Source organism: Zonotrichia albicollis, chromosome 6, assembly GCF_047830755.1.
Source record: "Zonotrichia albicollis isolate bZonAlb1 chromosome 6, bZonAlb1.hap1, whole genome shotgun sequence".
Lineage (NCBI taxonomy): Eukaryota > Metazoa > Chordata > Aves > Passeriformes > Passerellidae > Zonotrichia > Zonotrichia albicollis.
The window spans coordinates 57,061,972-57,089,963 of NC_133824.1; the positions used below are offsets into that span (position 1 = coordinate 57,061,972).

The 27,992-nt window shown below is 44.2% G+C and overlaps 2 protein-coding genes across 7 annotated transcripts in view; one reads left to right on the plus strand and one right to left on the minus strand.

The window, feature by feature from the left end:
- Window positions 1-19,063, plus strand: part of WDR89 (WD repeat domain 89) — a 33,621-nt gene extending 14,558 nt beyond the window's left edge. For 5 of the 6 annotated variants that reach the window (XM_074543936.1, XM_005491645.4, XM_074543934.1 and 2 more), the window contains one exon: window positions 558-19,063. In XM_074543936.1, coding sequence (XP_074400037.1) covers window positions 570-1,739 — 1,170 coding nt within the window. In that variant the 5' untranslated portion in view covers window positions 558-569 and the 3' untranslated portion in view covers window positions 1,740-19,063. The remainder of the gene's footprint in view (window positions 1-557) is intronic. The other variant, XR_012580931.1, reaches the window with a different exon arrangement.
- The window catches only part of LOC141729298 (uncharacterized), a 28,372-nt gene continuing 3,391 nt past the window's right edge, over window positions 3,012-27,992 (minus strand). Inside the window, exon 3 of the mRNA XM_074542209.1 lies at window positions 3,012-27,950. The gene's annotated coding sequence lies outside the window, so the exon portion shown is untranslated. The remainder of the gene's footprint in view (window positions 27,951-27,992) is intronic.

A 27,992-nucleotide genomic window follows, 5' to 3' on the forward strand; every position in this document is an offset into this window, starting at 1 on the left:
GTTTCTGTGCGTCATTGGGCACCTAAATACTTGTGAAATTACCTCACCAGGCCATTTCAGGCTGCAGTGCTGTGTCATTTTGGTCTTGTTCTCTGCCTGCCCTGTGCACGTCCCTCGGCACAGAAGTTCACTGAAGAAGCCTCCTGGAGCTGCAGTGATGCAGCTGTTTGTGGGCTGTGCTTCCTAGAACAGAACTTACTCCTCCTCAGGTACAGGGGTGACTTCATTCTGTTTCCACTTTTGAGAACATCATGTTACTTTATAAAAATAATAAAGCAAATTTAGCTGAGTGATTTTCCCAGATAGGCTGTTTAATCTGTTAAGGGGATTATCTGGTGTAGTGCTTACAGGCACGAGAGACTGAACTCCTTGAGTCAGGGAGCCCTTTCCTGTCCTGTGCTCCTGTGAATGAAGTTGTGTGGGGAGGACATGGGGATAATTGAATTTTATCTGCGTGCATCAGCTCTGCACAGGATGCTTCCTCATATGAGTTTTTAAAGCTACCCCTGTTGAAGAATGTTGTAATTAGAGCTCTCCTTGCCTTTTATTTGCTGCAGGTTGCTGGGGAGATGTCGGCAGTGGAGGAGGTGGAGCAGCAGCTGGCGGGGCTGCGCATTGCCAGGCGCTGTGTGCCCAGCGAGGAGCCCGCCTACCTGCTGGACATCCACACCTCCAGAGCTGCCCAGCCCGGGGCCAGCCCCCTGGTGGCCGTGTCCTGCTCCAATGAGTCCCTCAGGGTGTACGACGGGGACACGCTGCGCCTCCTGCGCGAGTACGGCGCCCGCGGCGGGGTCCTGGCCGGCGTCAGGTTTGCACACACCTCTGCCAGCCTGGTGTTCTCTGCCTGCAGCCAGGGCACAGTGAAGTGCTGGGATGTTCGCTCAGCCACGCAGAAACCAGTGCAGGTGTTCAGTGGTTATCCCTCCAACGTCTTCATCAGCTTCGACGTCAGCTGCAGCGACCTCATCGTGTGTGCCGGGACGGAGAAGGTTGAAAAGGACACGTTTCTGGTGTTTTGGGATGCAAGAGGCATTACAGACTGTGCCAGTGCCACCAAAGAGCCCTTGGGAGTCTATTCTGAGAGTCACAATGATGACATCACCAAAATCTGTTTTCATCCTGTGGAACCCAATTTGGTTGTGTCTGGCTCGACCGATGGCTTGGTGAATGTGTTTGACATCAACAAGGACAATGAAGATGATGCTTTGATATCCACTTGCAATTCAGATTCCTCAGTGAGTTCTCTTGGCTGGGCTGGGGAGGATTACAAGCAGGTCTATTGCATGACACACGATGAGGGGTTCTGCTGGTGGGACACGGCTCAGCTGGACACCGAGGAGCCAATAACCCTGCTGCACGTCCTGGATGCCAGAGAGTCAGTGAGCACTGAAAACCACAGCCTGCATTACCTGGTGGGAGGCTTCTACCACGAGAAGGCAAGGAAACTCTTCCTGCTTGGGGGAACCTCCACAGGAGACATCCACGTGCTCAGCTGCAGCACCGAGGGCCTGAGCCTGGTGGGGACCCTGCGTGGGGGCCACGCGGCCACCGTGCGCTCCTGCTGCTGGAGCCCCACGGAGGAGTCTCTGCTGACGGGTGGAGAGGATGCTCAGCTGTTGCTATGGAAACCCAGGGCTGTGGAAAGGTCCCTCACAAAGAAAGCATCTCTGAAGATCTCTTCTTCCGTGCAGAAGAGAGTGAGAGTTCACAACACCTCCCTCAAAAGCAGGAAAAAGTGAATTGCCTGAAGTGAGAATCTCTGCTGTGTAGAGCCTTCCTGGTGTTTAATCTCTCCAGGCAATACTTGGTCGTGTTTTATTTGGAGGTTTTCTGTGGAAAAAAACTGTGGTGCTTAAATTCCCCCTGGGAATGTATTTCAGTCATCAGAAGAATGCCTTTTATTTTTTTTTAAGTTCCTAATATTAATCAAACAAGAGTAAATGTTTGCTCCTGAGTTCTTGAGCAACAGATGCTAAATCATATTATATAAAACTGTTTCTGTGGTTATTTAATGTCTCAGACAATGTTTTAAATGTGTAATACAGGCCTATGGCTTGCAAAGTTTGTTACCTTCCCAATGATATTCCCTTGGCACATTTTAACAGCTTTTGTATTCCATGCTGTATCCTGCTTTCTTCACAGAAAACTTAATGAAATTGCTCAATTTAGTAAAAGATTTTATGTCACATCTTAATGCCCGAAGGAATTACTTCTTGATGAAACAGAAAGTAAGTAGTTTTGCACTGTCACATCACTGGTTTAGAACAAGCTCATAAAGAAGCAGCTGATAGAGCCATCTTTTTCATAGCAGATATGAATGTATTCAACCAAACAGCAGCTAATTTGTATGAGTATGAGAACTGTTCAACTGGCATTATTTCCTGCATGAAAATACCCAAGAATTTTGCAAGCAGCTTCATTCTCTCCTCCTAAGTGCACCTGGAAGAGTGGGGAGATCTTTGATGGGTTGGAGAAATTGATGGCTGTAATTACAGCAGTGGTGCTTAAAATCCCAAACACTGGTTTGAAAGAAACTGGTATCACATGCGCTGAGTGGGGATGCTGAAACCCAAAAATGAGCACTGCCTTCAGAGTTATGGAGGAACAGACTGATGTGAGGAGACTTCACCAAAACCTTTCAGAGGTTGGCTGGGTCCTTTAAGAAATGTTTCTCTCTGCAGAGAGGTTTGTGCTTGGACATCTCCCCAGGAGAGCTTTATTTTATTATTCCTCCAAATACCCACTGAGTGGTGCAAAACCAGCCCTGTGCTTGTAAAATGGGTGAGACTTCATGTTTATTCTGCTTTGCTGGCAGACTCCAGCCTGTGCTCCTGGCTCTGCATCACCTCCAGCCCTCCCAGGAGCAGGCAGCTGGTGTTGGTATTTGGGCTGTAGTTACACATGTGCACTACAACTGAAAGCAGCACCAGAGGTTTCAGAATTGCTCTCTTATAGATTAGCTGGCAAAGGATTGAAGAGGGGTTGGGTTTATTTTTTTTTCCCCCTGAGGGTAGATGGGCAATTCTTTCAGAACAACTCCTGAACATGAGGTTTAGAAGGTTATCCTGGAGTTTAGAAACAGTTTCTGAGGTACAGAACATACTCCAGTGTGTGGTTACAGCTGTGCTGAAGATGCCTGAATCATCTCTGGAACTGAATCCTTTTCAACCACAAGTATTGAGTTTCCATGTGATTTTTCACAAACTGGTAATACCCTTTAGCCACAACTGTGAATCCATTGTTGGTTTGGGTTTGCCTGTTGGTGATAAGTGAGATGATTCACTTGGTTTTGTTTTGAATAACTGCTGGTTATTTAAAAGTGCAGCTTCAATTTGAAAATGACATCTCTCTAAAATGACCTTTTTTGTCACTTGTGTTAAATTCATGTTGTCCCCAACATCCTTATCTGTTGCTTTCCAGATTACTTTGTGCTATTTTGAGATGAGGTGGGCAGTGAGTGTCAGGGCTATGATGCACCTGGATCATGTGCCCTCTCAAGATCTATTATCCCAGGTTTTTTACCTGTTGTGTGAGTAGACCAAGAGTTTCAGACTCTGAATTCTCAGTAAAGCCCTCATGGGCCTGACTTGGTTCAGAGCCAAATTGAGGGTGGGGAACTGAAGGATGATTGTGAGATTTATTTTATTGCAGGTACAGTGTATAACTTGCTTTTTAGGTGTTTATCCATTCTCTCCCTGGTATTTGACACATTCATTGGAGTGAAGTCGTTGGGTCTGTCTCATGCTTGATTTCTTGAAGACAGGTTTGTGTGCACGTAGAGAAATGCACAGAGAGGGAGAGAAATGCACAGAGAGGGAGCTTGTGCTTGTCCCACTTGCTTTCAAGTGTCTGCTGAGTGAAATTCCAGCGTGCTGTGCCAGCTGCCTTGGAATTAAAGCAGCAGAGGTGGGAGTCTGGAACTGAAGAGTTTGCAGTATGCAACCTGTGCCTGTTGTCTTGTTCCTGGATTAGGTGGATATTGATTTGTTCTGTATCAGTCACAGCTGAAGCCATTATTTTCTCTGGGAAGCTGATTTCTCCCTTTTACGTGCATAACAGAAATAGCAGCAGAAGGGAAAAAATGTGTGTCTGTATCTTAAAATTCTGCAAAGGCACAGCAGCTGTCACGAGACTGAGGCTTGTGTTGCCTCTGAAAATACTCAGTTTTGTTGTTCCTCTTTTTCTTTTTTGTTGACTTAATTTCAGGTTAATACCCACAAAATAAACATGGATGGAAACCACATGTGAACAAGTAATTAGCACTGCTTGCTTCTGCAGACAGTATTTCACAGACCACAGAGCACAGGCAGAATCCATGTGTGATCACATAAATAATAAGAGACTCAAAATCAGGTTAATGTGTCCAAAGTATTTAATCTCTTAGGGTAATTTTGACATCTCCAAGCTGGCTTCAGCATTGGTAAGAAACTCTGAGTCATGGAATCACAGAATGGTTTGGGTTGGAAGGGACCTTTAAAGGCCATTTGGTCCAACCCCCCTGCAAGGAGATGGGACATCTTCAATTCAACCAGGTTGCTCAGAGCCCCATCCAACCTGACCTTGAATGTTTCCAGAGATGGGGCAGCCAACCTGTGCCAGTGTTTTACCACTCTCATTGTGAAAAGTCTTCCTTGTGTATAATCTGAATCTACCCTCTCATTTCAAAACTTTTATCTCTTGTCCCATCCCATCAGGGTCTGCTAAAACCTTTGTCCCCATCTTTTCCATAGGCCCCCTTCAGGTATTGAAGGACTGCAGTAAGGTCTGTCAGAGCCTTCTCTTCTCCAGCCTGCCTCTGTTCACAGCAGAGGTGCTCCAGCCCTCTGGGCATCTCTGTGGCCTCCTTTGAGCCATCTCTCCCGTGCTGGGTCCCAGAGCTGGCCCAGCACTGCAGGTGCCTCTCAGCAGAGGGACAGAGGGACACAATGCCCTCCCTGGCCCTGCTGCCCACGCTGCTGGGGGTGCAGCCCAGAGTGGGATTGGCTTTCTGAGCTGCAGGCACACATTGCCAGCCTCTCCAGCAGGAGCACTGCGTCCTTGGCAGGGCTGCTCTGATCCCTTCATCCCCAGCCTGGATTGATACCAAGGGCTGCCCTGACCCAGGTGCAGCACCAGCACTTGGTCTTGTTCAGCCTCATGAGATTCCTGTGATCCCCCTTCTTGAGCTTGTGCAGGTCCCTCTGGATGGCATCTCATCCCTCAGGAGTGTCAGCAGCCCCTCTGGCCTTGGTGTCACCTGCTGATTTGCTGAGGCTGCACTGGGTCCCACTGTCTGTGCCATTAATTAAACAGTGCTGGTCCCATTTCAGACCCCTGGCCTCTGTCTGGACATGGAGCTGTTGGCCATTACCCTCTGGATGGGACAATCCAACCAATTCCTCATCCCCCCAACAGCCCAACATCAAACCCATCCCTCTCCAGAAGGGTGCAGGAGGGGACTGTGTCAGAGGCCTTGCAGGAGTCCAGCTGTGACCTTTATAGACCTCACGTCACTGAAGTTCTGTGCAAGTGGCTTTAGGAAATCATCACTGTGTGAATGCTTTAACCCCAGGGGAAGCTCTCATTCCGGAAGCAGGATCAGGTTTGTTCCAGTAAATGAAAAGCAGAAATCCAGATAGACTTCTTAAATGCAAAAAACAGTGGCCATTTTTATTCAGAGTTTATAGTAAAAGTGCTCTATGGTATATCTGAGCAGCAGATTATCCTGCTATAAACATAAAAACATGAAAATTAACTTGCATTTGGCATGTCCTGAAATGTCCTCTTCATTTCTTTCTCTTGTCTCTGTAATTAAAGTGCAGTGCTTGCATGCTCATCATTGTTCTTCAAGTAAAAGATTGTTCAGGATGACATCCCACAGTCTGTGGATAACTTCATCAATTACTTGAGTGTAGGATTTTACCCACACTTTGGAGATGAGGTGGAAATTATTTGACAAATCTAAAGTTGTGAATTCATTTCTGGGTGGAATTTATTTAGCTAATTCCCAGCCATAATCTATTCTGTGGTCAGACTGTATATGGCACGTCCTGTGTATTCAAACTACATATCTACATTCAAATATCCCTTAGCAGAGAAGCTGATACAGTAAAACATTTTAAAAACATGAGTGCAGGCTTTACCCTGTTCCAAATGACAGCTTTCTCTTGGCTCCTGCTGTGCTGTGGCTCTGTGGGTCAGAGTTGTGTGAAGCAGTGCATTTTGTAATGGGAACGCTGATTCAGCCCCTGCACACTCCTAGAGCTGCATCTTGTGTTTTTCAGGATCCTGGACTGGTTGGGGTTGGAAGGGACCTCTGGAGATCACCTGGTCCAACCCCCAGGTTCACTAGAGCAGGTTGCACAGGATTGTGTTCAGGCAAGGTTTGAATATCTCCAAGACACTCTCTGGGCAGCCATTCTGTGCTCTGCCACCCTCACAACAAACAAGTTTTTGCTCATATTCAGATGGAACTTCCTGTGCATCAGTTGCTGTCCATTGCCCCTTGTCCTGTCACTGGAAAGAGCCTGGTCCCATCCCCTTGGCACTCACCCTTAAATATTTGTGTTTTGGGGAGAGGCTCCCTTCTGTCAGGAGGGTATGGATGCAGTTAATTGCATTGTCAGTCCATCAGCAAAACTTTTGTACTCCTGAAAGAGCTGACACACTTGCCCATCTCCTAAAGATCATCTGCCATGGTTAATTTGGAATTTTTTTCACCCCTTCAAAATGGTCTCCTGTTGTTTGGCTTCTTGGTCTCTTTTTGGACGGGGTAGTGAGGAGTTGTGTTGGCTGTTTTTCGGAAGAGATGAGTCCTGTTCCTTTCCTCTGGGAGCTCTCCTGCCCTGTGCAGGGTCTGCTGGACTCTGCACTTCCAACCACACTAAATGGGGAGTGGGAAGCAGAGGGAGAGAAGAAAAAGGGGAGGTTGGCCCCAGCTGAGCCTCTGACAGGGCATCTCTCCAGGGAAGCTCCATAAGGAGCTGGACCCTCTTACCTTTAGAAACACATGTAAGAGCTTATTCTTGAGCTTGATGGAAGCAGGATAGGACCTCAAATAAATTATGCAAGACATAAACACCCTTTAAGCATAAAAGCCAGTTCCTGTTTGTCTGTGAGATGGGTTTGTCTGTGAGATTGTCTGTGTGATTTGGCAGTGAAGCGTGTGAGAGGCAGGAGGTGTTCACTCACCAGGGCTGGCTGTTCTTTTCTTCCAGGAGCTGTGAGCCACTGGTTGAGCCACTCTTGCTCTCCCTGCTCTGCAGGAACCAATGGATTTGGGGATTCCCAGTGCCATGAGAAAACAGGAGGGCAGGAGTTGGTGTGGAGATGACAGCTAAAGGCAGCAATTCAGTCTGAACTTGCTGCACTGGGGTGATTGTACAGCTCCCTGCTTCCTTAGCACAGTTATTTCCTGATAGCCTATCAACCAATTCTGAGGATATTTGAGAACTTTTTGTTTTCTGTTTTCTTTTTCTGCACCAGTTGAGACCTGGCACAGGGGAGAGGTGTTACCTGCAGTGCTGCCACTGCAGGCCTGGCCTCAGCTTCCTGACAGGCTCTTCTGTCCTGCTGGGATTTCTACACGTGTGTTTCTTCCAGCCTTCCTCCTCATGCCTTTGGAGACTTTGAAATCTGTATTTTGAAAGTTATCTTCTTTTCTGGAAATAGAATATCAGAAAATACTATTCTGTCTACTTTTCCTGCAATCTTGGCACCGATGTTTTTAAGGGAATAGATTACATTTTGAATAGCAATTTCAGTTTTACTCTCTCATGCTCTGACTAAAGATCTGATGGAGCTCCAATCCCATAAAGGTGGCACCTGAGCAGCCTGTGGCTGCAGGAACTCAGAACTGGCAGTGAGAAATGCTGGGAGGAGTTCAGGAGAGCTCTCAGTGGTGATTTAAAATAATAATTTGGAGAAATGTGGGAAAAAAGAAGGTCTAATAACTCAAAACACACAGTAGGGCACTGAAGGACTGTTGCATCCCAGGTAATATATTTGATATTACTGATTTGGAGAGTATATTAGATAAAAACTGAAGCAGTTTTAGAGACTGAGTCCAGTTTTCTTGATGTTTTTAATACAGAAATTCTTGATTTTTAAAGGAATTTACATGCAAGTACAATGTGTGCCAGCCCTCAGTACTTCAAGTCCAGATTAAAAGAAATTGAATTTATTTTAATAAATAGCAGGCCAAACAGCTGGAAGTGGCTCCCTTAACTTTTGCTGGGACTTCTGGAGAGCAATGCCCATAGACAAAGCACAGTGGTTCTGATTTTTGTTTTTGATTTCAGGAATGCAGATACATGGAAAATGAAGGCAGAAAGGTGGACTGACATGTCTTGGAGAAACTGAGGCTGGCACATTTTTCTGTTGGGAACTCTGGTACAAGGAGATCTCAAAGGTTTCTTTAGAGGTTTTTCACTCAGGCATTCAGAGAATGCAGAGTGCAATGTTTTCAAACAGTAAAATTTCAAAATTCCAAACAGAAATTTGAAAAATTTCATCATTTGAAGAAGGAAGGCTCAGGGCTTCACTTTAGCAATGAACTGGGTGAATTATCTCAGTTTAGGATTGACACATCGTGGATCAGCATAAACAGGGGGATGTTCCTTGGATCAGAACAGAATGGTAGTTGTGCTTCACACCCCAAAAATCAAAGACTAGTGTTTATTAGAAAGCAATGAGCATTTTAGAAAACAATCTTGTTTTGATAAATGAAGACACATAATGCTGTATGGGTCAGGAGGATACCTTGAGATAGCAACCCATCAACCTGGCAGTAATAAAGATCTTGTGTAGCTTTCTAGATGTGTGTGGTATTAAGCCACAGGTAGATAAAATCATTGTTGGAATTCTTATGGTTTGGTTGAACTTATGGAGTCCTAACTGTTGCAAACAGAAGAAAGCATGAAGGCAATTCAGGAATGTAGTAAAAGGAGCACACAGGCATCCCAGCACATGCCAAGGAATGAATAGTGGAGCTTTGTTAAAACATTTTGGCTAAAATAAGCCCAAATCCTTATTTATTCTTAATAGTGTTATTATTTTAACATTTCTGTTGTGGTTTATTGCCAGGATGCCTAGACAGTGAGTGAGCTGTAGCTCAGCTGTTCTGAGCGAGCTCTGGGCCATGTGCAGGGGGTGGGAGCTGCTCTTCCCTCTCCTGTCCCCACCTGCCAGCCTGGACACTCCTGTCTCCCAGGCTCACCTTGCTTTTCTTTCAGATGTTCTAAATCAGCAGGTTTATTCTGTTTCATAGAAAAATTTGCTCCCATTTATTTTCTAAGCTGTTAGAATGCCCCAGGACTGCATTTAAACGAGACATAGCTGAAGTATTTGTGGTTTCTTACAGGGGTGTGTATTAGTCCCATTTGCTGATTTATTATTAGACACATTTAATAGATTTACAAGCATGGCAAAATTAATGTGAAGAATTACCTATTTATACAGCAGTTTTAACTACCTGGTCAGTTTAAAGACACAGACACACAAAAAAAATCCTGAGATTTGATTACAGTTGACAATTTCTGTAGGTGGGGGTGTTTTTAGAGAATTTTGTTGGTGCAACAATTCCAAAAAGCTCCACAGTATCTTGCAAATGAAGAGCCAGTGTTTTCCAGATGGCTCTATAAATAAATTTGGTAGATGCAGAAATAAGTGAAGGTATTTCAAGAGCTCCAGGCGTGTTTTTTGCACATGGTGAGCTAATAGAGGAAATGAACTTCCTTTTGTTTGCAAAGTACAAACCCCTCCAGTCCTTAACGTGTTTTCCACCCTGCTGGGTGAGTCCAGCCACGGCTCAGCCTTTCCCTGTGGATCCTGGGCTTCACCTGGACCATGCTCAGCAGCTCAGGGGGGAAAGGCCACAGGGAGCTCTGCACAGCTCATGTGGCTGCAAACGCCAGCATTCTGCTGGCTCAGAATCCAAGGTCCAGGAGAATAAACCCTGCACGTGTGGAGCAGGATTTATTGCTCCTCCTAGAGGAGCAAGAGCTGCTGTGTTTGTGTCTTCCCATTCTTTTCCCTATTTTGTTTTTTAGAGATTCTTTAACTTCCTGTGCAATCTGTTGTCATCTTATTACAAAAAGAGAGTGTTGCTGAACTGACACTTGAGACAGCAGAACCCAGGTGGCCAAGAAGGCCAAGGGCACCTGGGCTTTGTCAGGGCAGTGATTGTCCCCCTGTGCTGTCCAGTTCCAGCCCCTCACTGTAAGAGGAGCTGGGGTGGGTCTGGAGAAGGGAATGGAGCTGGGGAAGGGGCTGGAGCTCAAGTCAGATGAGGAGCAGCTGGGGGAGCTGGGGGTGTTTGATCTGGAGAACCTGTCGGACTCTGCCAGGCCCTGACAGGAGGGTGGAGCAGGTGGGGATTGGACTCTGCTCCCAGGGAACGAGGAACAGGATAAGAGGAAATGGCCTCAAACTGGGCCTGGGGAGAGTTAGATTGGAAAAGAAAAAAATTCTTCACAGAAAAGGTTGTCCAGGGCAGTGGGGGAGTCACCATCCCTTGAGGGATTTATAAGGTATAGATGTGGCACTTGGGGACATGGTTCGGGGGTGGCCTTGGCAGGGCTGGGCTGATGGTTGCACTCAATGATCTTGGAGCTCTCTTCCAGCCACAATGGTTCTGTGGTTCTGTGATCTCTAAGAGCCTCCTGTTCCCTGCCTTGCTCTTCCTGATTGATCTCAAACCATTTCTGTTCTTTAGGCAAAGGTGAACCTGACTGTGACCAGGAAAATTCCACCTCCCTGGCTCCCCACACAAGCACTGGGAAGCCCTTGAGTATTTATTCCCTACTTCCCACAAAGTATTGGACCAAATACCCAGGAAACATGCTGTTTATTAAGACGAAATAATTTTAATCCCAAACTGCAAGAATGTTACTGAGTGCTCCAAGAGCACTCTCCTGCTCCCTGACATTTTGGGCTGTGGGGTTTCATGCAGGATATTGGAAGAAGAGTGGGAAGTGCATTGTGCCCCCTGCCATGTTCCCTGTTGGAATGTGCAGAGGGATCAGGTGTGAGCAGCCCTGCTCAGATGCTGCTCTGAGAGGCACTTTGCTCCACTTTTTGGAGCTTGGAATCACTTGTGAATGCCAACAGCTATCAGAAAGGTTTTAACATGGCTGACATTAAAGCAACTGTGTTAAGTGGAATAGTCTAAATATATACTTGGAATAATAAACTAGTACTAATCTCCTGGAAGAAAATGGTCCTCTGTCACTCAAAGATTATTTTTCCCAGATTTTAGACAGGATTTAAACTGGGTTCCCCCCCTCCCACTATCTCCAGTATAACTAAAATAAACTGGATGATTTTTAAAGTTATGTTATTTATTCTCAAGCAATGAAACTAAAACCTCCAAACTTCAGAACCCAAATGAAATCTAGCTTTCTAAAAGCCTAGATTTTTTTTAATATAAAAAAATACACATTTGGTTCCATCAGGAGGGTTCTATTACAATATATTTCATGAGCAGAATGGTCTTGAAACCCATTGATAAATATTGCATCAGCTTTTAGAAAATGGTACAAAACAGCATCTCTCTTTAGCTTCCTTAGAAAAGTCTTCTCTGAGTGCCACTAACTTTTTTTCTGATGTGTTCCCACCTGCTCATGGTGTTCATTGCAACCAGCAGGGCCCAAGGCTTTCCTGCATGGATGCACAGCTCTGTCCAGGCTGCCTGTGGTGTTTTGTGGATAAACAGATTGTCCTGCCAGAGAGCTTGTCCTTTGGGTGTGGATGTTGTATTTTTCATTTTAGAGAGGGAAAGTGAGGCAAAAACCTCCTCAGCTGCACGTAAGAAACCTGTGCCAGAGCTGATGAGAATCAGGAGCTCCTGCCTCTCTTCCATCCCTCTGCTCCACAAGGCTGCTGCTGCTTTGGCCTCTTGTGGAGTTTATAAAATCATCACCTGGGGTAATTTATTTTGTTTAATTTAAACATTTGAAGCTTGGGGTCTGGAACCCCAGAGAGACAAGGGGCACAGAGCTGATGTACTGAGGGAATAAACCACTCAGGGAAGGGGAAGGAGATGAGAACAGCAGCAATACAAGGTCATCAAACCAGAAACCCCCAACCTTTCCCCAGCCCCTTCCCATTTCTGTCAAGCTTTTGCAGAATAGCTGGCAGGGAGGGGAATGAACACACGATTTTAAGGGATTCTTAGAGGAGAATAAAGCAATGGCTTGGTGGTTTCCTGAGAGCCCCTGGGGAGAGCAGAGGAGGGGCAGCAGGGGAGAGAGCAGGAAAATGTTCATTTGGAAGTCAGACAAAGAGGTGATAAAACTCCTCCTAGATGTGTATCAGGCAGGAGTAGGACAGGTGTAACCCGTGTGGCCTGTCCTGTGCTCCATCAGTGCTAAACTGCAAACTCAAGGGCTTCTGAGGGATGGCAAGAGGGCTCTGAGGAGACCTTTATTACAGTGATTTCTGTTTTCCTAAAGCAGAAAGCCTCAGAGAGATTGTGGGGCTCCAAAACGTGCTGGAGATGCAGCGAGGCTCCTGTTGGTGTGAGGCTGCAGGGCACTGACAGATAATGATGAGCCTTCACAAAACCCAGAGGGCAAATGTTGGGAGAGAGGAGGAAGAGTCAGGAAAGTGGGACTGGGATGTTCAGGAGGAGCCCAGGCAGGGTTTGGAACCAGCTGAGCTGTCAGCCACGGTGTTTTATGATGATGCCCTGCAACGTGATCTCTGTTTACATTTTAATAGATCCATTTAGCAAACGCAGTGCTGGGATTGCTGCCAGCCCTGTTTTCCTTGCTAATGAGTGTGAGGGGAAGGGAAACACAGGCAGGGAACCTCTTGTGCCAGTCCAGCAGGAGCTGGGCCTGGGGACGGGGCAGTGGGGCTGAGGTTTGTGCTTAGCCCAACTCCTCTCCCCTGAGCAAGGACTTTTATCAAACTCTGCCCTCTAAAAAGTCCAGGCTGTGATCCTCTGCAGCCTCAAGATAAAGATGGACAGAGGCTTTTGACCATGGGTGCCACTAAAGCAACCTTTTGATGTTTTCTTTTGCGTGTTTTGTCCTTAAAGAGCTGGATGGGAGAACAAGAACAGCTGAGGGTGATGTGGAGGCGGTGTGAGGTGAGAGACCATGGGGCACACAGGGGCTGTTCCCTTCTGTCCTCTGCTGCAGGGACTTGACTGCCCTGCTGTGTTCCTGTGTGGGTTTTAGAAATTTTGGGAGCTCTTAACACCACACACACTTGGGAAACAGCACAAAGTGTGTGCAGGAGCCTGTGTGTGCTTGCTGCCATTGTGCATTATGTAGGAAGAGATGACAAACCAAGTCTGTTTCATTTCATTTTAGCTTGAAAAATCCATGGATCTCTCCTGTGGCTCTGTTTGTGTTTACCAACACTTTAGCAGTGTTGTATTTACTGCCCTAAGGGCACTGACAATCCCTTTAAAATCATCATTCTGGGAAACCAGGACAGGTCTGAAATGGCTGTGAGAGTCCATGGGAAGGCTGATGATATTTTTTGTACTGTGTTGGTCTGGCTGGGATGGAGTTAATTGTGCCCAGAGCAGCCCTCCCAGGGCTGTGCTGTGTATTGGAGGCTGGGAAGGTGTTGATAAATAACACAAAGCTGCTCTGGCTGCTGCTGCCCAGCACTCCACAGCACCAAGCTGCCTCTCCAGCATCCTCCCCTCAGCAGGGTGGACCAGGATTTGGGAGAGGACACGGCCAGGACAGCTGACCCCAAGTGACCACAGGCATGTTTCAAACCATTTGGTGCCTGGTCATCAATAAAAACTGAGACTGGAGAAAGAGGGAGGGCATTCCATCCTTCCCTACACCATCCCAGGAAGTGGCTGGACCTTTCCTGCTGGTGGGAAGTAGGGAATCAATACTTTGTTTTCCTTTGCTTCCATGCATGGCTTTGCTTTTGCTTAATTTAACAACTTTTATCATGACCCATGAGGCTTTTTCCATCTCATTTCCCTTGTCCCCACCCTGCTGAAGGAGGGGACTCACAGAGGGGCTTGGTGGGCACCTGGCTTCAGCCCACTACAAGGAATTGTCTTTCTCTAGGTGCTTTAGCTCAAATACTGTTTAATACAGCCTGTGTGCCACTGAGATCTATTTACATGTGAGAAACATCCAGACTTTAGCATGTTTAAAATTCCTTTTGCAACAGAGGCTTCTGTGAAGACATCACAATTACTAGTAAAATTAATTAACAAGAATATTACATTATTTATTAACAATAAAATTAAATAGCCAAGAATATGAGTATCTAATCCTGCCACACATCTGTGAGAACTGCTGAACTCAGGTTTGGTGGGATGACCACCAGAGTGGGATGCCTAAACTCATCAGTATTTTCCTTGCAGAGGTCACAATGTACAGGAGGGAAAATCAAACCTCAAAAGTACAAGCCTGGCTCCAGGGCCTCTTCTCCACTGACCCTGCAGCCCTTCCCCTCTCCTGGGCTGGGAAACCACAGGAGAGAAAACAGAAAGTTTTCAGAGGCTGCTTATCCTGCTTGAAACAGCCTGTGAGCACTGCAGACTCTCATCTTCAGTCTGCATACAGGAATAAATTCAGTAATGACAATATTTTTTATAGTAATCGACATATGACAGGATGAATGTCTGAGAGCCAAAACTGGACATAATTCCAATAAGAAATAATGCACATTATAATGGCACAGGTCAAAATTAACCATTCAGCAACTTGCCTACACAACACAAGGCCACAGCACAGGAAATACTAAAAATTAAGATTGGGTTTCCTTCACAAGAGATGGCAACTCCTCATTTACTAAAGCATCACAACTATTTTCATGCTCGTATACACTTTCATATATTTCATATATTTGAGTGTATGTTCATATACTTTTACAATTTTCTTTTATTTTTTCTTCCTCAAAATAATTTCCCTGATAAAATACAGAATGGATTTTTCAACTCTTTAGCCAGGAGTATTAACTTCCATTGAATTCTTCTCCCTGCTTTCTCTCCCAGTTAAGAAATTGTCACTCTTGTTAATTCAGTTTAGTAATTCTCTGAAAGGATCATAATTCTCCTCACTCTCATAAATTCTTGGCTTTTTTCTATTTTTTAGCTTAGGTGTATGATTTATCAATTTTCAGGAAAAAGCTGCAGTAACTTGGTGCATCCTGGAACATGGGAATGACCAGAAGCCACTAAAGGACAATACAGGGGACAGTTGTGTCATTCTTAGAACACCTAAATACCCTGAAGATTTTTAACTGTGAAAGAACTGTTAAAGAATTACAAAGTTACAGGGGAAAATGATCCTGAGGAAGAAAGAAAAGCAATAAGCAATTCACAGGAATAGGAGAACTAGGAGATGGGAGAAACTTGCCTGAAAAAAATGTGTATTGTGAGGCACTGAGTGGTTTTATAGTCTCATACATGTGTGCTCAACTATGGTATTTTTGCTCCAGTTTTCTCATAGGTTAAAAGCTGCAAAAGAATCATTCTGGTTAAGCAGAAAAGAATGGAGACATTGGTGGTATTTGCAGAGGAGAGGCATTCTTCACTTACTGGGAAGGTTTGAGACTTCTGCTGGCAACAGGACTGGCCCTGGTTCATCTCTCTTGTTTATATTTTGAATTTTCAAGGCACATACTGAATTTTGCCAAGTGACAGCAGGGAAAGTGTCTGTGTGGAGCAGAGTCATGCCCCCACAAGGAACTGGCTTCCTTGGCACATCATTGTTTTCAGGCACTGGTGACCCTCTGAGTGAGAAATGGAAAGAGGAATGATGAGCCAGACTGCCAGACAGGCACACACAATTAAACACATTTGAATGTGCCTTATTTGTACCCGTAGGGATTTATTTGTATTTCTCTCCTGAACAGCCTGAGCCTGCTGTTACCTTCTTTAATAGCCACAGAGGGTCAGTGCCCTCCTCAAGGGCCTGGGCTGGAGCTTGCTGCCCTCCTAATTATAGCAAACATCCATAGAAATGGAATAATTAGAATGGATTGGGTTGGAAAGGACCTGAAATCACCTCACCATGGGCAGGGACACCTTCCACCAGCCCAGCTTGCTCAAAGCCCCATCCAGCCTGGCTTGAACATGTCCGGGGATGGGGCAGCCACAGCTGCTCTGGGAAACCCCTGCCAGGGCCTCACCACTCCCATAGCAAAGATTTTTTGTACTATTATCCAATCTAAACCTTCTCTCTTTCATTTTGAAGCCATTCCCCCTGTCCTGTCACTCCAGGCTCTGGTAAAAAGTCCCTCTCCATCTTTCTTATAGGCTCCCTTCAGGTACTTACACCTGATTCCAGCTCTCTTGTTGAGGAATAAGTGATTTTGATGCCTCATTTGATCACAGGTATCATTCATGATGATTTTATTCAAGCCCACCTGTGGCAGAAACATAAATTTTTGTAGAGGTAGAAAAGTATTAAGAAAAATTTCTTCACTGAAAGGGTTGACAGCCATTGGAACAGGCTGCCCAGGGAAGTGTGGAGTCACCATCCCTGGAAGTGTTCAAAAAATGTGTAGATATGGCACCTGGGGACATGGTTTAGTGCTGGATTAGTGGTTGGAATCAATGATCTTAGAGAGCTTTTCCAACCAAAATGACTCCATGTCTTTGTCTCATTTATTTTTGCATTGTTTATACTGTTGTCTCTCTTCCCAAATGCAAAGCCCTGTGGCTCACTGCAGCTGGCAAAATGGTTCACAGATGCTTTTGCTGAGTTTGAAAAACTCAGTGGAAAAGCCTAAGAGGCACTGCTGTGGTGAAAAACTGTAAGAAAAGGACTAGATACAGCTTTGTGGTTCATACTTTATTTACAAACACCTTTGAGTGGGTCAGTACAACCAGCTGTAATTCTTTCTTCTTGATTAAAGAACCAAAACAAGAGCAGAAATGTTGCAAATTGCAAAATATACTGAATTACTGGCAGAGTTCCCTGGCTGCAGGTTATCCACCTGATTTCAGTGCCCATCCTTCTGTGGCTGGGATACATAATCAAATAAAGCAAATGTATGTAAAGGGAAATGTTGATAGGTTGGTTTTTTTCTGTAATATTGATTTTTCTGAGCACAGCCTTTAGTCAAAATAAAAAAATCTCAAGAAAGTCTTTGGCTGCCTACCCCAGTCAATGACACTCAATCCCATTAGTGGGAAAAAAAGTCATAACCAGCTAGAGAGTGTCTCTACAAGTACAGAAGCAGCTGTTGGAACACAGGATCCACAATTTATCAGAGGGTTTGACCAACAGTGTGCTGGGCTTAACAACAGTTTGTTAAAAATAAAACAACAATTAATTGTAAAGGAAATTGGAAGTGTGAATAACTTTGATTTAGGAAATAATGAAAACAGTTCTGGACTGTGACTAGCCTGTTGAATCCTTAATGGAAATATGCACTCCAGAGCCACTGGGAGCTTACTACATTGGTGTGATGGAGGAAAATATCCCATGATATACATTAATTGTGTATTGGGTTTGCATGACCAGAGAGGTTCTGATGATGAAGGATTGTTAATGCTAGCCTAGCCTGCACACAGACATTTTAATAATCAGTACATTTGCAGGAGAAACATCAGAAATTTTGTAATTCTTTAGAATTACTTCCTGGATTTGATGATCTTGGAGGTATTTTCGAGCCCTAATGATTCTATGATTCCAAACAAATGGCATCATTTTTAGGGCCTATGAATGCAGCAGAACAGATGTGTAGCCCTTTGAAGATCATCCATGCAAAGAAATCAGTGCACAAGTTGTAGAAGAATGCAGGTGTTCTTTCAAAAGCCTTCTTTGATGCTAAAAACTCCAACATGAGATGGAAAGTGGGCACAAATGGCTGAGACTGAGCCTGTTGCTCGGTGGAGAGAAGTTTTAAGCAAGGAAAGATGAAACTCCCTCCCAAACTGCCCTTTCCTCAGGACACAACATTCTCAACACACTTAGTACAAGCTATTTGCCTGGACTTGCAGCCCAAGTAACTCCTTTGTTGCCTCTTTCTGGGAGAAAAAATGAGTGGGAACGGGTCCCTGAACACAGCACACACATGCAGGGTCAAGTTTCCAACTGAGAAAAGCTGCCCAGAGTTGTGGGTGCCCCATCCCTGGTCAGGCCCAGGCTGGATGATCCTTGGAGCAATCTGGTCTGAAAAGTGCCCCTGTCCACAGCAGGGGTGGAATGAGATGATCATTGAGGTCTCTTCCAGCCCAAACCATTCCAGGATTCTGTGATTCCTGCTAATTCACCTGGACACTGAAATGCCCCTGATTCCACACCTGGGGTTAAGCACAGACACCTCAGGGCTCTGCTGCTGCAGGGACATTTGTCTGTGTCCCCTGAGTGTTACCTGAGGTACAGAAAATACACATCACCTCCTGCAGATCCTGCCAGCATCCTTAGCAGGAACTGGCTCTGGGCACCAAGGAAACCCAGTCATTCCAGAAAACACCATTTATCTCCACAAAATGCTTAACCACAGAGAGAAAAAATAAACATACACAGATTTTAACAAATGCACAGAGGACTTTCAGGCTCGGTGTTTAAAGACTTGCACGTGGATGCTGTTATGTTGAAGATTGCAATGCAAGTTGTTTTCCATTACCATCTGTGTGGCAGGTTACCTTTGTCAAGTGGGCAGTTTGCCTTATCTCTCTCTTTGAATGACCACAATCACACCTCCCTGGGGAGGGGACATCTGCTGATAACAGCTATTGAATGTCACTGCATGGCTGATAAGAACTACAGCATCCCACTGGGAGATGTGAGCCCAGGGGGAGGAGCCAAGCATTCCTGCCTGGATATAATCCAGAGGTTTTGAGACACCAGCATGGCTTCTCCACTGGATTCCCCAGAGGAACAGCAGCTGCCTCTCCTTCCACTGGATCTTCAGAGGAAGAATACACCCTTTTCTACAGGATCCCTGCTCCAGCAGAACCACCCCTGACACTCCAGGAGGGCTGCAGGCACAATTCCAATGGGACTGCCACCAACACCCTGACCCACAGGGTGTCAGGTTGTGTTCTGACTCTCTCAGTGTTGTTCTAGTGTACTGCATTGTTTATTTTATCCTTTTACTTTTTTCCTTTTCCCTATTAAAGAGCTGTTATTTCCTGCTCCCATATTTTTGCCTGAGAGCCCCTTAATTTAAAATTTATAGCAATTCAGAGGGGTGGGAAGGGTTTACATTCTCCATTTCAGGGGAGGCTCCTGCCTTCCTTAGCAATTCCTGTCTTTCCAAACCAAGACATGTTACCAGTCCACCTGGCTCAGCCCTGCTGTACATCCATCCCAAAAAGCAAGAGGGGCTGAGCTATGGAGAATCACCCTGTAGGACTGATTTGGGCTAAATTGCTCTGTGGCTGGATCCACATTCCCACCTTCTGGAAGTATACTGAGTTTGGATTCCAGAAATAAGTCTGCTGCATGGGAAATGTGATCCATCGTATTGCTCACAGTTTGCAGAAGCAGCAGCCATCTGCTGGGGTTTAGAGAAGGCTGAGGAACACAGGATGTTTGCTTTCATTCAGATGTGCTGTGGATGTGCCTCGTGTGAGCAGACTTGTCACAATCCTAATAAAACAACTGGGACATCACACTCGAGAGGAAAGCTTTGCCTTATGGGGTAAAATTAAACTTGAGCAAGATAGAAAGCACTACAAATACACATGCACACATGCATATACATAATCATTTAAGTAAAGGTCAGCAGAAAACAGGCCAGGCAGAAATTTCAAGCAAATGCAGCACTAACTTTGAGACTGAATTAAATGCTTTGTGAGGTGTTTGATGGAAACCACTCCCAAGAGAAAAAAAAAAATCTACAAAAGGTATAAGATAAGGAATGGTCCAGCTGCGAAATAAACCCACACGGCAAAATTACAAGATGAGATTAATTCAGATAAACTCTCCCACGGGGGATTTGGGATTACTGACAGAACTGAAACGTGGGTGTGGATTCACAGCACCAATCCAAGGCTTGGGAAGAGGAGACAGTGGCATTCCCTTATCACAGGCACTGATCACCAAGGCCACCTGGGAGGCTCACAGGGAGCCGGGCTCAGGTGTCTGCAGCTGCAGGAAAATGTCATCCACAAGGAGAGTAACCCCTTGCTGCTGCTGTGAAAGTTACCCACAAAGGGGAAACACTCCCATGGGAGCAGAGGATGCAAGCAGCATCCTGCAAATGCAGAAGGAGAAGGAACCCGAGCAGTAACCAGAGATGCAGATGGAGGTGCTGGCAAACAGCATGAGCAGCAGCTAAGGCTGTTCCTGCCAACAAGGGAAAAAGTTAAGTATAGTAAATCAAATAAAATTAAACATGCAGCAACAATGGATGCCCCACTTTTCTCTGCAAATGTCTTTTACCCTGTTTTCCCCAGGAGGTAATGAGGATTTTTGTAAATCTCTGTCAAAAGCAGACAACCTTGCTTATATGTCTGTCTTATGGCTTGAATAAGTGGAGAGTATTTCAGGTGACAAATATTTTTGCAACAAAAATAAAATAAAACATTCTGCATATGCGGCATTAAGGTTGAAATATCCTGTGGATGATCACCAGCAGGACTGACACTACTGGTATTTTCTGTGAAGAAAGCATTTGAATGGGATAACAGGCACTGTATGAAAGCTTTGGTGAGTGAATTTGTCAGAATCCTGTCAATTCCTCAAAAGCAAAGCAGTGGGACAAGGTAAATTGCTTACACAGATGGATCAAACCAGTTTGCTGATGCTACCAGGAATTCTGAAAAAAGTCTCCTAAGCTTATTCACTGCTCTGTATCAGAATGGTAGCGTGCAACTTCTGTAAGATCCCAAAGAAAAATCCCTGGATGATGCTGGGAGAAGGCCTGAGGTGGGTTTCACTCGGGGCAGAATTACACTTGATACCATCAGAACAGTTTGAATGTCATGTTATCAAATTCTGGATGAAAATCAGTGTACTTTGGAGGAAAGTTTAACAACCCAAAAAGGATGCTTTATGAAGAAGATGAAAAAAATCTATTTTCACATCTCCCAGGATGTGACTTACATAATAATTTAAGATCTTAAATGAAGATGCAGAGAGTTTTCAAGAAGGAACCCAAGATCATAATATGAATTTGACCTAGCTATAAATCAGAGAAAAGACAAAAAATTGTATTTTGAAATTATACTCAAGCAGGCATTGAACAGCATTTCCCTGGAGTATCTCACACTCATGCATCAAGATGGTGATAAAATTTCAGGAACAAAAGACTCTACAAAGATTATGGTAAAAAAAATGTCTCAACAGCCTATCATTAAAAGCTAGTAATTACAAGAAACTATAATTATTCTAAAACAAACTTGCTGAGAAGTGCTTGTCTGAAGGGCTCTCATTAGCCATTTTACTAAAAGCTTTCAATATTAGAATTTCAGTGCCTAGTGTATTTTTGATGGCCTTTAACACATGAAGTAGAGGTGCACACCTATAGAATTGCAGTTAGAAATTAATTTGCTCCAAGGCAGGAGATCTTAGAACGAAACATGACTCAGAAGCACACAACTCTCTAAAATATTCCTTTATTTATTTGTATTTGAGCTGAAATGGCTCAAGTGGGAGCTACAATTTCTTTGGATGTACTAAATATAGCTTAAGACAAATTTTCCAGAGGTGTCCTCTGGTGCCACTTGGTGCCCCAGTAAATTGTGGTTTTAACTTCTCCTTGCCTCTTAAAAAGGGAAATCTCAACTCTGTTTTTGATCAGCTCTCACTCAAGTCTTGGCTATTGATTCTTGCTATAAATTCTTTGAGGTCCCACCTGACACTGGATAATGTTGAAAATTCCCAAAGTGTGGGGACTGCACAGCATGTCAAAGAAACCACTCAATAATGATAATATGCCAAATATTACACATCACAGATTTTATATTGGTTCCAATTCTTCTGCATTTACTGAGCTATCTTACCCTAAATCTGGTGTCTAGACTTCTCTACAGAGCAGACTTTTAAAGCTGAGTGATGCATTTTTATTTAGTATTTAGATGGGCTTCTCCACTTATTAATGTGTGTCATGTATGTTGCAATTAAGGCAGCCCATTAAATATGAGGACAATTTAATCTCCTCAGTGCCCTTGAGCATCTGGTTTTTAAAATTTTGCTCTATTGAACCTGTTCAAACCTTTTGCCTCCCTAACAGATGTGGAAGCTTGCAATATTCCACCTTGCCAGATCAGAACAAAAAATACAAAGCAGTTTTGATATTGATAAATAACTCATTCATCTGTCTCCCTTCCACTGAAGATCTTGACAAACCTCTGTCAAATTCAGCATGAAGCTTTTTTAATTCTGAGATCAAGATCACCAGGGTGTGAATCCTGTCCTTCTGTGGGAATTGTACCATTTAATTATTACCATCTTAAGCCATTTTATTTCTTGGCTTTCTCTAAATTACACAGAGTTAGAGATAAGGAAGGATGCACAATGGATTTGTACAGTGGTATATTTGCTGTTTATTTGCCATTCTTTTCCTAACTTGGGCATCCTCAACTCTTTTGGCCACCAAGAATGGGGAGGCTTTAATGCCATTTCTTCTCAGTGTTTCCTAAAAATCAGTCCTATCAGAGTGCTCCTTTAAAGTGAGATGTCCTCATCTCTTCAAGTTTTTAAACTTCCAGTGCTTGCACACAACACCAGTTTTGTTCTTGTTCCAGTTATCTATTTTTGTGTGGTCTGCTTAGTCATGACATTATTTAGGCATTTCTTTGCTATTTTCCATCTCAATCTAATGAATTTCTGCCTTTTTCTAGGATTTATAGCTTTTGGATCCCAGCTCCAGTTCCTGTCTCACACAAAGTCCTTTCTTAGTGGTCATGTATAGGGTATCTGAAATTCAGGGTCATGACAGAACTACAACCTCCTAATCCATGTCATTTTCTCAGTGGCAAAATTATCCTATTTGTTTACCTGACAGTGGATCTCAGAAGACTCTACAAAATGCTCCCATTACCTTTCTTTTTCTATCCTTCCCATTTTGGCAGTATTCCTACCTATCTACTCATCCCTACTGCAAAATCTGAAACCCATTAAGACTTGTATTTTAAATTTAAGCGCTGCTAGACCCCCTCTGATGTTAAGCATTCCTTACAGTGCTGAGCTGAACCACTGAGTATAGAACACTTTGCTGTAAATTGAAAATTTAAAAAGTATCCAATAGGTTAAGGCTGTACAATGAGATAAAGCAGGTTGCAAAAATACAACATGAACACTTGCCTGTTCTCTTTTACAACAAAGAGAACGAGATATCACTGTCTCAGCCAACTCCATCCTCAGGGTCTCTGCACTTGTGGAAAAATCCAATAGTTTTATTAACTGCTGCTATGATCATGAAAGATGCACCAAGCTTGGGAGGGAGCTGGTGATGCTTCAGTGAGATTGGGAAGTGATTGGGATGGGGCAGCCACAGCTGCTCTGGGCACCCTGTGCAGGACCCTCACAGTAAAGAAATTTTTAGTAACACATCATCTAAACCTATTCTCTTTCAGTTTGAAACCATTCCCCCTTGTCCAAAAAATTTCTCTCCATCTTTCCTGTAGGCTCCCTTCAAGTCCTTGAAGAAGATTTGATCACAAAGCAAAGAGCACAAGCCAAGCTGGTTTCACTGGAGACTCTGACATCCCCCAGTGGCCCATGTAGCACCTGTGGCTGTTTCCAGGCAGATCCAGGTGCCAGAGGCTGCCCTGTGGCTGCTGTCCTGGAGGAAGGGGCAGCACCAGAACCTTCTGAGGCAGTTGTAGGTGGCAGTGCATATATTGGTCTGTAATACATTAAATGCAGAGATAACTGAGGAGACAGAACCAAGGAATGGTTTGGATTGAGAGAGACCCGAAAGATCATTTTGTTCCAACCCAATGCCACGGGCAGGGACAATTTCCACCACACCAGGCTGCTCCAAGCTCCATCCAAGCTGGCCTTGAACATGCCAGGGATGGGGCAGCCACAGCTGCTCTGGACAACCTGTGCAGGACCCTCACAGTAAAGAAATTTTTAGTAGCACATCATCTAAACCTATCTTCTTTCAGTTTGAAGCCATTCCCCCTTGTCCTGTCACTATTTGGTCTCCAAAAAATCCCTCTCCATCTTTCCTGTAGGCTCCCTTCAGGTGCTTGAAGGAGATTTGATCACAAAGCAAAGAGCACAAGCCAAGCTGGTTTCACTGGAGACTCTGACATCTCCCAGGGGACAATATAACACCCGTGGCTGTTTCCAGGCAGATCCAGGTGCCAGAGGCTGCCCTGTGGCTGCTGTCCTGCAGGAAGGAGCAGCACCAGAACCTTCTGAGGCAGTTGTAGGTGGCAGTTGGGGCGGGCAGGGACAGTTGGGGAGGGGGGTTGGCCCAGCAGTGGAGCACAAGGCCTGAGGAAGGTAAGAGGTAAACAGGCAGGGAAGGAAAGCGAACAAAAAAATTCAGAAAACTTGGCTTAAAGGAGTGCCTGGAGGCAAGTTAAGGCACTGGGGGAGGGGAACAAAGCAGGAACAAACCCATGAATTGGGGAATAAGTGAGAGCAGCGTTGTGCTGGAGGAGGCAGCTAGCCAGCTGCCAAGGCGAGCAAGCTCCTGCTTATCTTGCCATGTTGACTACAGAAACAGACCTCAAATGACGCAGTGTCTATAAACAGAGAGGAAGAATTAGTTCCCATTCTGGTAGTTGTGTCTATGACCCTAAAATGCTTACCCCACACACAGCAGGAATTCAGTTCCTGAGGGCACTGACAGTGCCATGGCACAGCTGATAGAGGAGGAGCAGGAGGAAGCTGTAACAAGCACTTGCTTATTATTACAGAAACTTGGGATGGCAATTGCAAACACTGCCTAAAAGCCACACCACTCCTCCCCAAAACCAAAAACGTGAATCAGGAGTCAACTGCAGGGTGAACAGACGTTAGCAGAATGCTTTCTTGTTACATGTGAATTGGATTCCAAAGTAAACAAAAAAAATCTCAGATTGTGCCCTTTCAATCCCAGTGATGGAGCAGGACAGGTACTTTGATGCTGTGTTCCACAGCATTTATTTTTGTTAAAAGATGTATCAGAAAAGCCTTGTTCAGATGCTGATTTACCTCTTCAAACAGCTCTGCTGCTTCTTCCATAACACTTTCTCTGGCTGGTCTTTTTCCTGATGGTCTGAATAATTAGTTCTCTGGGGAGATCAAGTCTTTTCTTGCTTCCTACTATTGGAACAGGGAATATCTGGACTAATCCCATGGTACCCTGATAATGCTCCCTTTGACATATAGGAGATCCTTTATGGAGCGTGATGTGACCCTTCCTGCAGACAAACACATGTCACATGTGCCAGGTGAAACAGGCTCCAGCTAGACCCATTTCTGTTTATCACTCAATGCAGCAGGGCTTGCACAGTGGTATCTCTGCAGCAATCCTGTTTGATAAGCTGCTCTGCAAAGAGCAGAATGCCAGTGTGGATGAGAGCTCCTGTATTCCTGCCTGGGTGGCCATAACAGATGGTCTATAGTGGAACTCCAGACACACAAAAAAACGTGAAGTGGCACAAATCTGAGTCACTGGTACAAAAATCTCTGTTCTGGAGGGCTCTTGACTGCTGTTCCAACTGTCTGGGTGCTAAAAAGCAGAGCTGAACTGGTGAGGAGCTGGCCCTGAAAATTCCTTTCCAGCTATTTTTAAAAAGCCCTTTTGTAGGAGAGTGAGGTAGTGTAAGTTTCCAAAAGAATAGGTTTGTCTTGTACCTTTGATAGCAATGGAAAAACACTGATCAAAAGCATTTATTATTGCTTGTAGATCTCCAGGAAGGGCTGCAGGTACTGCATGTGCACATATTTTCATATATATGCCCACACACTGGTATGGGAAATGTTGGTCATGGGAACTTTTATCTGAGGAAAGTTAATTTTTATTCTTGCAAATTGGTATTACATGTATTTATACAAACACATACATAAACATATACAGATACACATCTATGTAAAACACCTGCAATACTCAGTTCTTCTCCACTTCTCTCCATGCTTGGGATTCACATGACCTTTTTCAAAGCAGCAATTTTTACAAAATACAGGCTAAACAGAGAATTGGAGAAGGAAAAGTAACAGTAACCCTTTAAAACATCAACAGTCTTACATTCATGTCTTATGTTGTGCTCTGAAATCTCATCACAGATGAGGACTTCACAGATTAAAGCAGAAAAAAGAAAGCGACCAGGAAATAAATGGGAAGCCCACTGCATAAAATCTGATGGCCACATGATAAAGAAAAGGTAAGATTTGGTTAGTCCCAGATAGAGCCTGTATTTTTTCCTTGAATTGTTACTGTCCAAACATCACCTGATACAAAACACATCATAAAAATGCTTTACACAGCCAAAATGGACCAGCCAGACTACATGGACCATCTAAGAAATGAATTAGCTGAATGCATTATTTACCAGCTTGTTCAGCTGTACTGAAGAACTAATTCTGTAGTTATTATACAAAGTCAGAATGAAGAGTAAAAACATCTGTGTGCACTGGACAGTGGACTTGGACAGCACTGTTGATTTTTATCCCTTCTATGGCATTTATTTTAATAGATACATCACAGGTTTCAATTTTAGGTATTTGATGTTTTACAAAGATGGATTAATCTCATACTAGGAAAACTGAAGTACATTCATGTAAAATGACTTGCTCAACTGCACCTGAAGTGCCAGTGTAGCCATCAGGCTGTGCTAGAACCTCCCTTCTGCAGAGTGTGCTGCCAGCAGCTTTATGAGCTGCTCACTGCACTGCTCACATCAAAAGCAGCACACAGGACACTGAGCAGAACTGAGCAATTCTGAGCTAACAGAATTAAGCACATGGAACAGCACAACACACACAAATACAGGTTCTGTCCCTCACTAATGGGACATTGCACTGGTTTTGCCATATTTTACCTTATATTGGCATAACTCCAACCCACATTCTTTATTACCCACCCTTGTTTGCATTTAGACTATTTTAGCTGGTTTATTTTAAGATAATTTAAAGTTTTAAATGTCTACAAATACATACAAATAACTCTTCTAAACTTAAAAGTTACACAACCCTTCTGTAACTGTGGCACAGTTCAATCTTAGTTTTGCTTTTTTAAATACAATCCTTCCGAGAAGTGCAATCGATTTACAGAGGATGACAAATTCTACAGTCCTCTGACTTAATATCACATGGAATTTCATTTTAAAAGATGTCTTGACTGCTTGATTATAAAATAAAAATGAAGGCATGGCATTAGGGCTGTTGCAGGAAATAATTTCTCAAGCAGCATTACTGTCTACTTGAGGGAGAAATACCTGGCTTGGGAGGTCAGCAGAAATGGATGCGGGGGTAAAACAGGTCAGCAGGATTGTGAATAGATCAGACTGACTCAAAAGCTTTTGTATTGGCAGGTGTGAACAGGAGTGGGGTCTGGGACAGGCAGGACAGCAGATGCTGGCCTTGCTGAGGCCTTAATTTTAGTAATGTTCATTCTTGGGCATTACTGTTAAAAAAAAAAAAAGATGTGAGTGGTTTTGAGACAACACAAGGAGAAGACATAAGCATCTTAATAGGTTTAAACCTGTGCCACACCAGGAAGGATTGAAAGGAAGCAAAATTGTTTTGTCTATAGGTGAAAAAAATATATCTTAAGATATAAAGACGGATTTTGAGAGATGAGAAGCAAAACCACTCACATCCATTACAGTTATACTTCAGTGGCCATGAGCTTTTAACTAGTGCTGCAGGTTCCTCAGCGGGAGCTGGACCAGGGAACTGGCTGGAAATTAGCAGTTTTGAAAGCAGTTTGACAACAGCTTAAATGACTTTGAATCAAGTCTGACACAGTCTCACTTCCTCCGTTATGCCAAAAGCTGAGTCAGGAAGGTGAGTAGGACAACAACTAGATATCCTTTGCAGGGTTAGTAATGTTGAGGGGATTCAGTACCTGCACAAACAGCAGGGATGTGGCTGACCCACCAAAGCAACCAGCTCTCAAACTGCCTTCGAGCTATTTTCCTAAAAAAAAGACTATATGTCAGAAGGATTTGGTCATATCGA